This window comes from Brachyhypopomus gauderio, chromosome 9 (genome assembly GCF_052324685.1).
Source record: "Brachyhypopomus gauderio isolate BG-103 chromosome 9, BGAUD_0.2, whole genome shotgun sequence".
Classification (NCBI taxonomy): Eukaryota; Metazoa; Chordata; class Actinopteri; order Gymnotiformes; family Hypopomidae; genus Brachyhypopomus; species Brachyhypopomus gauderio.
Window position 1 is genome coordinate 4,383,433 of NC_135219.1, and position 11,605 is coordinate 4,395,037.

Here is an 11,605-nt window from a genome sequence, read left to right on the forward strand (position 1 = left end):
GTGGGTGGAGGCTCTTCTGCGTGTGAGGGCAGACGGGCGGGGTGAGTGGAGTCTGTTCTGCGTGTGAGGGTTTGACGGGCGGGGTGGGTGGAGGGTCTTCTGCGTGTGAGGGCGGACGGGTGGGGTGGGTGGAGGCTCTTCTGCGTGTGAGGGCCGACGGGCGGGGTGGGTGGAGGCTCTTCTGCGTGTGAGGGCCGACGGGCGGGGTGGGTGGAGGGTCGACTCAGGAGCAGGACCTGTTCAGACTGTTGTCACACATCAGCCACTCGTACATGCATAATGTGAACAGTCCAGTGTAAAAATAAAATAAAGCTTCTGCAGCTGTAGATCAGGACTGAGCACTTTGAGCTTGCAGTGTGAACATGAGCTTGCAGTGTGTTTTTATAAAGGTTATAACAAGTCTCCTCCTGTATGTTTATAAAGGTTATAAAAGTCTCTTCCTGCATGTTTATAAAGGTTATACTACAAGTCTCTTCCTGCATGTTTATAAAGGTTATACTACAAGTCTCTTCCTGCATGTTTATAAAGGTTATAACCAGTCTCTTCCTGTATGTTTATAAAGGTTATACAAGTATCTTCCTGCATGTTTATAAAGGTTATAACCAGTCTCTTCCTGCATGTTTATAAAGGTTGTGACTGTTGTCTCATAATTTATGTTTGGAGAGGTTATAGCCACTTTCTCTTCCTGTATTTTTATAAAGGTTATAACCAGTCTTTTCCTGTATTTTTATAAAGGTTATAACCAGTCTTTTCCTGCATGTTTATACAGGTCTTCCTGTATGCTTATTAAGGTTATAACCACTGTCTCCACCTGTGTATTGTTATTCTTTGTTTTGTCTTTGTTCTACCTGATGTAAGTTTCTCTCTCTCTCTCTCTCTCTCTCTCTCTCTTCATCTGTATGTCTATCTCTCCTGCTTCTTCTCCACCCACCCGTCCTTCTGTCTCTGTAAAACCCTGTAGAGTTTAGAAGAGGAGCTCGCCTCTCTGTTTTTGAGTAAAGCCTGTTTCTCTGTCCTTGCGGACGCTCGCAGTACTGCTGCTTCTCCACCAGAGAGCGCCCTTTCAGCCGTCTCCGAGGTGCTCCCCACTGAGCCCATAAAACATGCTCCTTCTGTGTTATCTTTTTCCTTGATCAGACGTTCATGTCCAGATCTGGCATTATTATGTATTTGTCCCACACACCATTTTAGTTGCTATTGAGTCTGGACTCACTAGTCCACATGATCCCCTCTTTTTTTGTATGTTTACCATATGAGCACCAAGCTATTACATTCAACCTCATGTTAGTTTCAAACATGACTAATTATAATACCAGCTAGTGGACTGTATAGTTTAGCTGAAGTCTACTGTCTGTTTTATAAACTGAAAAATATTTAAAGGAATCAGACTGGCCATAAACTTCAGATGTAAATGTTTTGTCTGAATATCCTCTGCTTTATGTGTGTGTGTGTGTGTGTGTGTGTGTGTGTGTGTGTAAATGCTTTCACTACTTCCTTACTGTGTTCGAGTGTGCGTGAGTGTTCTTTTCGCTGATTTGCTGGTTTAACCCTCTGTATTCTGTCTTTTCTGTATTTCCTGTGTTAATACTCTGTTACCTATTAGTAGGGAGTGTTTGAGTGACAGTTGCCTATGGTTACCTTTATGTTCCACAGAAAAGCCCCACCCGTCTCGAGAGTGCCCTGTCTGACAGCAGAGACCTCAGCAAGGTGGTGTCAGCCTACTAAACACCGACCTAACACCGACCTAACTCACCCCCACAGACCCAGCCTCACACCTAACACCAGCACTTCTCATTCCAGTTCAGAAGCCCACGCCTCCGACCATCCGTTCTCTCTCTCTCTCTCTCTCTCATTCATTCATTCCATCTCTTCATTCATTCTTCCATCTCCTGTTTTCATTTCATTCCTCATTAGTTCTGCTGTGTTGCTTATGTGTTTTTTCCATACAGTCAGTGTTTAGTCTTAAGTTGTTTTGCTTTTTGTGTGTGTGTGTGTGGTCGTTATGTTTTTGTTTTTCGTTCACCCCTGCTTTGTTTATTGTTTTGTTGTCCGTTGTAGAGCACAGAGGATGAACAGAGTTCAGGGCTGAACGGCCAGCTGGAGGTGGTGGAGGTTGTGGAGGAGACTGTTGTTATTGAGGAGGTCATCAAAGCGGCCCGGTCCAAGAACTCCATCTCCGAGGGGCCGGCCGCTGACGCCACGGCAACAGAACGAGCTCCAGAAGCGAAGGACGAGAGGAGCGCGTCCTCGGACAGCGAGAGTGAAGAGGAGGCGGAGTATCACCCTCAGCTGTCAGTCTCCACAGACTCCGCCCACCTCATTAGAGAAGATCCTGAGGAGGAGGAGCAAGAGGTGGAGCTAAACCGGGACACCACGCCCACTAATCAAGAACAGCATCCAATCAGAGAGGATGTTACAGCCGAGCCCGCGTCTGCAGCAGTGCAGAGGGAGGAGCAAACAGTTGCCCAGCAACACGAAGAGGAAGAATCTGGAGATAAAGTGTTGGTTATTCCTGATAAAGCACCCAATGGCCATTCCCATGACCGTGAAACTCCTCCCACTCTCTGCACTGAAGAGGAGGAGCCATGTGTTGTCAATGGTGACACGTCTCATGTGGATGGAGAGCGTGCGCCACAGGTGATCTGTTGCTCAGAGGTAATTGGCCGAAATCCCCGAACCGTAGCTTGCAAAAATGGCCGACTACGCCACTGTGCATCTCTCTCCTCCTCCTCCTCCTCAATCATCCCTCCATCCTGCTGCTGGAGAACAGATCTCTCTCTCCTTCTCCTTCCCGTTTTTCTCTTTTCCGCTCACATTTTTTACCGGAAGAAAAACCACAGAAAACGTGCTCAGTAATGGGTAGGAGTTTAGCATTAGGCGTTGTGAATGTAGTGTGCTTAGCACCCTCCTGTGGGGAACCGTTTAAGTGCACCCGCATGCTTCTGGTGGGCAGCGTTCTCAGTAGCTAACTCTAACCCTCCCCTTCTGTTCAGACTTCATCCCTACCATCTTATTGGCCATCTTTTTTCTTTAGGATTTTACTTTTATTCATTTGTACACACATTCACAATGTAGAACGCACCCACGAACAGTGAGACGTTTGTGTGCTGTCTAGTTGTGTGGTGATGAGCGCTAGCATGTGTAGCTTAAGGCGTGACCTGGAGCAATTGCACAGTGCATGTTGTGTGGCTGTTGTGCGTTGTTGATATTGTGTGTTCATGCTTTGTGCTGTGCGTTTTGCATGTTGTGTTTGTGTACACATGACCCACTAAGATGGGTCGAATAACTCAGGGCGACTGCAGGGGGTGAACATGTCCTGCTGTTTCAGCCTGGAGAACAGCACAGAGACCAGAGCTGCAACACACACCCAGCACAGAGACCAGAGCTGCAGCACACACACCCAGCACAGAGACCAGAGCTGCAGCACACACACACCCAGCACAGAGACCAGAGCTGCAACACACACACACGCAGCACAGAGACCAGAGCTGCAACACACACACACGCAGCACAGAGACCAGAGCTGCAACACACACACACGCAGCACAGACACCAGAGCTGCAGCACACACACACTCAGCACAGAGACCAGAGCTGCAGCACACACACACTCAGCACAGAGACCAGAGCTGCAGCACACACACCCAGCACAGAGACCAGAGCTGCAGCACACACACCCAGCACAGACACCAGAGCTGCAGCACACACACCCAGCACAGACACCAGAGCTGCAACACACAGCACAGAACGTGAACACTTGAAAGTGGCATTGCCTTCCTAAAGATTACCACCATTCACACTGACTTATCATCTCCCTGTGAAAGTGTGCATGCACTGATTTAATTTGCATGTTCTGAAGACCTAAAGGTTTGTTTCGCCATTGTCTGTGTTTTTGAGGCATGACTGTCGTCATCTCTGATCTGTGGTGAGGGTTGGGGTGACCGTGTGTGTCGGGTGAGTGTCCGTAATCATCTACCTCTGGTCTGTAGCCTCCAGTGGTGAAAACGGAAATGGTGACTATTTCGGACACGTTTGCTGCTCAGAAGACGGAGATCACCACCAAGGAGGTGCCCATCGTTCACACGGAGACCAAGACCATCACGTACGAGGCTGCCCAGGTACTGCCCCTTTAGTGCTTCTAAGCCAATCAGATACACTCACCAGCTGTCACAACTGTTGTTTTCCATTCTTGAGTGTCTTCAAGCCCTTGTAAGTTATATAGTGACAGTTAAAGTGTGTTTGGATTGTAGCTTCTGCTGTGGTTGGGCATGTTTACAGTTCATTTAGTGTGATTGTTGTGATTGTATGTTTATTGTCTGCTGTTTGGCAGCAGGATGGTAATGGAGACGGAGAGCCTGGTGTTCTCATGACAGCCCACACCATCACCTCAGAGTCTCTATGCACAACTACAACTACACACATCACCAAGGTAACACACTGGGGTTCTCATGACAACCCACACCTTCACCATCGCTACTTTGCAGTTGATTGGTTCACCAGCATTAGATACACTAGACACTTTTCCCCTCTCATCATGTGTGGTTGTTGAACATGGTGTGGTGTGTGATTCTCTCCCTCTCAGACACTGAAAGGTGGGCTGTCGGAAACTCGTATTGAGAAGCGCATCGTCATCACGGGTGACTCCGACATTGACCATGACGAGGTGAGCAGCAGCCAGCCAGCCTCTGGGTCTCCTGATTGAATAGATTGTTTTGTGTCTCAGAAATACCTCTGCAACCTCTGTGCATGTGTGCCCGTATATGATTGTGTATTATTGTGTGTGTGATTGTGTGTGTGTGTGTGTACAGGCTCTGGCCCAGGCCATTAAGGAAGCCAAAGAGCAGCACCCAGACATGTCGGTGACGCGCGTGGTGGTGCACAAGGAGACCGAGCTGGCCGACGAAGACGAGTAGAGCAGGAGAGGTAACGCCCCGGCAACCCGACCCGGCAACCCAACCCGGCAACTCTTATTATTCCCTGGCTGTTTCTACGTCCATACTAGCTGCAGCTGCTGCCTTTGCTTCAGATATGCTGGTTGCTGCGTCGTCTGAATTGGTAGCTTGGGCTCCGCCCCCCTCGCGTGCCCCCGCGTCCTGTTAAAGAACCGGACGGCTGACACAACGATAATGCATCTGCTGAAAGGGGGCCAGCCGGCCTGGATGGGGAGGGTGGGCCTCCCCAGTGTGTCTTTTACAGGGAGAACATCACACTCCACAGCCTTACAGTACTGCTCAGCCTTTCAGGAGATGTGTCTAAAAGGCCCACAGGCGGTTTCATCAGGACACTGTGTGTATTGTGGGTAAATCACGTGCTCCCTTCGTACCTGAGCCCTAGGTTCCTGTGAGAGTCTTAGGGGTGTGTGTGTCATGAGGAGGAAGACACCACACTCTTCATCTTTACAGAGTTACTTGGACTCTAGAGATGGATGGTGCTAAACGTTGTACCAGTGCACAGTGTGCATCTGATCTGCACCACATCAAGAAATCTACTGTTATTTATTCCATATTCTGTTCCTGATGTTTACATCTTTAACATGTTCAAAATTTTTTATTCCCTTATCATGCCATGATGTGAAATGAAGTACTTTCTTATTCTGACAAATGTCTGGATTGTTCCAAATTTATTAAGTCGTATTTGATCCATTTTAAAATGTCCTGTAATCTATTGGCTAATAGACATTGAGTTTTGGCTTTTGCAAGGTTTTCAGACTTATTCTTTATGGCTTGTTTTTCCATAGGAATTTTGAGATGTTTGACTCTAAGGACTTAAAACAAGCAGCAGAGGTTTTATTTGGGATTAGTGAGAATAACTTTTGTTAGAACCATCATTTTAATCATAGCGACTTTCCCCATGAGTGATATAGGTATAGCGTTCCAGCGTGTGAGATCTTCTATTGTTTTTAATAGAGGGATATGATTTAACTGCACTAAATCTAAAAGTTTAGCAGAGACATGTATGCCTAAATATCTAATATTATCTGATTGTAGTGGAGTGGTGGGCTCTGAATCCTCTAAACGGGGCAACATGCTCACACAACACAGACATGGGTCACCCACGCTATCACATTGCTATTTAGAGTTACCAATGCTGTGACTGTTGCTTCCACAGTGATGTAATGGGCAAGGTTGTCCGTTAATCAAACCAATTACAACCCCTGGCAAAAAGTATGAAATCACCAGATTGGGATGAGCACTCATTCAGACATTTTATTCTGTAGAACAAACTCTGATTAAAAAACATGATGCAATAACAAGGTCATTAAAAGTGCAACTTGTTGGCTTTCAGAAACACTAAAAGAAAAAAAAACATTGTGGAAACAAAGTAAATGTTACTTTTATTGAGCAAGCACAGGGAAAAATATGGAATCAGTCAATTCTGAGGAAAATATATATATATGGAATCATGAAAAACAGATAAACAAAAGAACATTCAACATACATCACTAGTATTTAGTTGCACCACCTTTGGCTTTTGTAACAGCTTTATAACGGATTATTTCATCATCTCCAAACATCGGTTTAATTGAAGGGATGAGAGAACTGTCCAAAATGTCAATGAAAACCTGTGCATTGATGGAGGGATTAACCACAGTCATCTCCCCAGTACAGCCCCATATCATCAAGGACTGTGGAAAATTGGTTTGGTTTGTTTTCTTCAGGCAGTCCTCTTTATAAGTCTCACTGGAACGGCACCAAACAAAAGTTCCAGCATCATCACCTTGTCCAATGCAGATTCTTGACTCATCACTGAAGATAACTTTCATCCAGTCATCCACAGTCCATGATTGCCTCTCCTTAGCCCACTGCAGTCTTGTTCTTTTCTGTTTAGGTGTCTATTTCGTTTAGCTTTCCTCTATTGAAATCCCACTTCCTTTAGGCGATTTCTTACGGTTCGGTCACATACATTGGCTCCAGCTTCCTCCCATTTATGCTTCATCTGTTTAGTTCTTTGTCTTGACGCTTTGAGGTCTTTCTTGGTCTACCAGTACGCTTGGCTTTAACAACCATTCCATGCCGTTTGTATATGGTCCATATCTTGGATACAGCTGACTGTGAACAGCCCACATCTTTAGCAACCATGCGTGAAGTTACCTTCTTCAAGAAGTTTCTCACTCCTCTCTTTTGTTTCAAGAGAAATTTCTCTTGTTGGAGCCATGGTTCTTGCCACTCTACGGGTGCATCTCAATTCAGGGGCTGCAGCCTACGTAGACCGCGTAAACCGCAGCCCACGGTGGCCACACACTTCGAAGGCCGGGTAGGCTGCATCTCACGGCTGTTAAATGAGACAGTCTAGTCTTCGCAAGACGCATTTTTGCGTGACCACGTTCTGCCCCGTTACATAAGTGTTACAAAAAATAAGAACTTGAGTTTTATATCACATCACCCACAAATGCCTAAAAGAAAATGCGTTGAACATGTATTCACATGTTTGGCGGGAAGTATAACTTCATCACAAAATTCAATGTATTTTTAAAAACGTTACACTTTAATAAATACTCAAAGCACAGTTTTACCTGCAATCTCATTAATAATTGGCATGTTATTTAGCATCTCATTGCAGTATAAATTTCCATATTTTAAAAATACCTACATTTAAAAACGAATTCTTCAGCCCGTACACTAGACTCCGCCATGTCGCCTGTTTATTGTTCATAGAGCAATGAATCCTGGGATATCGTGGGATGCGAAGGATACTCAGATGCATCCTTCGTTTTCGGCGTTTTGAAGGCTACATTCATCGACCGCATAAGAAGGAGCCCACGAATTGGGACAGCCTTCGGCCCGGCGCAGTGATGTAACCGGCCTACAAGTGCGCACTTCGTGGGCTGCAGCCCCTGAATTGAGATGCACCCTACTTTGTCCAGCAGCCCTCCAAGGTGTCATGACTGCAGGTGTTTTTAACTGCAAACTAATGAGCAGATCTAATCTGAGGCATGTGTCCATTTAGAGAAAGGAAATGGACTGAGTGTGTCCTTATTTTCTACTTCCAATTTGAGTTATTCCATACTTTTTTCCTCAGAATTGAGTGATTCCATATATTTTGTCTGTGCTTGCTCAATAAAAGTAACATTTACTTTTATTTCCACAATGTTTTCTTTTATTTATTTTAGTGTTTCTGAGAACCAACAAGTTGCACTTTTAATGACCTTGTTATTGCATCATGTTTATTAACCAGAGTTTGTTCTACAGAATAAAATGTCTGAATGCTCATCCCAGTCTGGTGATTTCATACTTTTTGCCAGGGGTTGTAGTTTAACGGAAGTTTTTAGTGGACTAGAGGATTGAGTTAATGAAAATAAGTCAGTTAAAGATGGTACCCATGAGCCACTAACGTGTGCCAAGACTTGTGTGTAAAGCCTTCACAAACAAGATGTCTTTTTGTCTTGCTGTTCCAGAGCTGACGCCTGTGAGAGTCTTTCATGTCATGCAAATGGAGATCATCTCTCTGTTCTCTACCAGTGTCTCTCAGGATGGAGGACCAGACAAGACCTCCTTACTCCAGACCAGAACATCTACACTTCACGTACCAGCGTTTGGCATTTAGCATCCAAAACCCAGAACCACTTGGCTAACATTAATGTAGCTTTTAATCTTCTTTTTTTAGTGATTACTATTGTTGTGTTCTATGTTCCGAAATATTGTTTTTAATTGTTAAGTAGTAATCGACATTCCTAGTCATTCAGAATGGTAAAACTTGGAGGGAATATATGCTTAAAAAGATGAATTTTACAATCCCGTTATAATGGATTCCGCTTAGTTATGGATATTTAATGTGATTGATAGATGAACAGTCTTAAAGGGGATTGGGAGAGTTTAATGTCAATTGGGAGAAAGGGCAGGACTTATTTTCAGATCTCAACTCTCATTGGTGTGTTTCTTAAGGAGCCAGTGTGGGATTGGGAGGCACAGTGTCAATTTTTACTACTTGCACAACCGTGCCAATCCTTTACTATGCAGTCAAACCCAGACATTCCACCATGGAGAGGTGCACTTTGTCTACCTCCATTTGATGAAAAACACTAAGACCAATTCACAAAAGAAAAGGGAGAGAAATGAGCACCTCCCTGAACTGTTCCCTGGCAGCTTCTCAGTGCTTTGTGTTGTCATTCCTGCATCGCTTTCTGGCTCCAACAATGAGGTTTTTTTTGCTTCTCGTTTTTAATTCTGTGTCTCCTCTGTAATCCGATTATTTTTAATGTGGTGGATAGATGAGAGGTCTTTGCCCTTTAAAATATTTTATAATATATTTCCTTGCTGTTTTGTTTTCTACGGAACACGGGTAACATGGATTTGCCATGTAATCCTTTACATGTAGAAATGAAGCCCCTCTCTTTGGATAGAGTTCCTGTAGTCCCTACCCCCTCTCCTGATCCCTCTCTCCCTCCCCATTCCTGCGCCCTTCATCCCCCCATTCCTGCTCCCTCTCTCTCTCCCTCCACTGGAGTGTCCCTCTCGCCCCCTTTGTTTTAGCTGCTTGTCCTGTGTTCTCTGCCCTATTATCAAATACAAATTTCTGTTCACTGTGTAACACTTGAAATAAACGTTTCTCTATTTCTCTTCTGAGTTTTTGAGACATTATTTAACTTTCAGATTGCATTTCTTTGTTCAGGTTTATATTGAGCCTAAAGCCACCATGTTACCTAGAGTGTGTACATGTGCACAGACGCTCACACATGGATGTTCACTCCGTCTTTGTTCCTATTTGGTGCTGGAACGCACCAAACTGACACTGAAGAACTAAGACCAACTGAGCGACAGCCAGATGTTATGTGATTATCTGAAACTCACATGTTTACAAACGCTGCAGTCAGAGCCCAACGTTGTGGGTATGTGTACAAGGTGGTGCTGGAGCCGTTCGACACCCACCATGTAGAAGTGCCGGAGAAGTGGGTCCAGTGTCCTCACCCGTCTGGCTGGTGGAGGTCCGGTGTTGAGATTATTCTGGGTGGTTAGACATGACTTAAAGTAACAACTTTGTGGTAGAAGAGTTTGAGCTCTTTGAACCCAGAAATTAACTTGCTTAAATTAAGTATTGTATTCATATTGTTACATTCTGTATAGAACCATACGGACTGCATATACTTTGTAACGTCGTTTTGAAGAGAATATAATGGAGTGGACGTTACAACCCTGTACAGTTTAGAAGAGTTCACCTCTGTTTTTCAGTAAAGTCTGTTTCTCTGCAGACTTCTCCTGCAGTACTACTGCAGCTCCACCAGATGGCAGACTTGCTGCAGTCTCTGAAGTGTGGGTCTGGCCGCAGAGTCCTAAACCGTTCACACTCCCTTTCTCACTAAGCTAATGTCCATTTGGTATTTGGATACTTGTTGCATTTTATTTCTCATTCATGCCTGAAACACTGTTGCACATTATCCTACTGAGTCATTATCAGATCCCACCCACTGACCCCCCCCCCTAAATTAGCTGATGGTTCAGTGCTGCTTGGAATTCTCCCCTGAATATCCATTCATTCCAAGATGAGACTTTCTGCCTGTTTTTTCAACATAAATAGGCAAACCAACCATATGTGCAACTCACTGTTCAATTCAGCTTCATTAGTATTACCTCTGCCTAGTTATTACAGTAGCTGTTGTCTGTATAGTTGGCTACACAGATTAGCTGAATTCTAAACTTCAGCTAAACTTTTATTTTTTATAAACTTAAAAAAAAAAACCCAAGAATCAGACTGGCCATAAACATTTCCTAGGAATGTCCTCCGCTGTGGTATTGCGTTACGTTCTGCAGCATTATATTCTGTCTTTTCCTCTGTGTTGTACTGTAAGATACCTATTGGTAGGGAGTGTTTGAGTGACCGTTGCCTATGGTTACCTTTATGTTCCACAGGAAACAGCCCGCGTTGAGAGTGCCCTGTCTGACAGCAGCACAGTGGGAGGCGCCAATGATACGAACCAACATCACTATGAAAAATGTGTAAGTCCAGCATTTTGTAAACACGGTGTGTGCATTTCTGCAGTTTCTAAAGCAGAATTTTCTAATGCGGTAATATTATTCGAATGCGGTACATGTAAATGGTACATGTGATATGACTAACAGAGTCAGGCAGTTATGATGAAAGAATAAATGATTCAGTGCAGTTAGCAACATCAATATCATCTAGTGAAAACACCCCAGTGTGAACACCAGTTAACAGAGTATTTGATTCAAGAGCCTCATAGGGGAAATGCACAGGGTCATTTAGAGCATTATTCTTGGATGGCTATTGGACCCCCCCTCAAAGACCTTAATTTCCTGTAGCTGTGCCATAACACTGTCATACTCTTTCTCCCACACATCGTCTGACAGTGACGATGGATCAATCTCCAGGAAGGCATTGATGTCTTTGGACTGTATCTTGAATATCTTAGCAGCTTTACAGTAACACAGAGAGACCACTGTTCAGATGTATATAACGAACAAGAATGAATTAGGAATAGATTCCACAACATGGTTGTCACACACTACTGTAATGTGCAAACTACGTCTGACCTTTGTGACTGACTTTATTTCACTTTATTTCACTGTCATTGTTTCATATATCAGTTACCCCTGGACCCTTATTGACTCTTATTGACATCGCAAATTTGGCTTTAACATCAGGGCCATCAA

At 44.3% G+C, this 11,605-nt stretch overlaps 1 protein-coding gene across 16 annotated transcripts in view; it reads left to right on the forward strand.

Annotated features, from left to right (window-relative positions):
• The window catches only part of epb41l2 (erythrocyte membrane protein band 4.1 like 2), a 66,708-nt gene extending 57,152 nt beyond the window's left edge, over positions 1 to 9,556 (forward strand). For 9 of the 16 annotated variants that reach the window (XM_077016564.1, XM_077016566.1, XM_077016568.1 and 6 more), the window contains 8 exons: positions 962 to 1,078; positions 1,654 to 1,707; positions 2,059 to 2,655; positions 3,989 to 4,117; positions 4,330 to 4,428; positions 4,582 to 4,662; positions 4,808 to 4,922; positions 8,395 to 9,556. In XM_077016564.1, the coding sequence (XP_076872679.1) occupies positions 962 to 1,078; positions 1,654 to 1,707; positions 2,059 to 2,655; positions 3,989 to 4,117; positions 4,330 to 4,428; positions 4,582 to 4,662; positions 4,808 to 4,912 (1,182 nt within the window). In that variant the 3' untranslated portion in view covers positions 4,913 to 4,922; positions 8,395 to 9,556. The remainder of the gene's footprint in view (positions 1 to 961; positions 1,079 to 1,653; positions 1,708 to 2,058; positions 2,656 to 3,988; positions 4,118 to 4,329; positions 4,429 to 4,581; positions 4,663 to 4,807; positions 4,923 to 8,394) is intronic. The other 7 variants (XM_077016570.1, XM_077016575.1, XM_077016573.1 and 4 more) reach the window with 5 other exon arrangements.
• Positions 9,557 to 11,605: the final 2,049 nt, after the last annotated feature.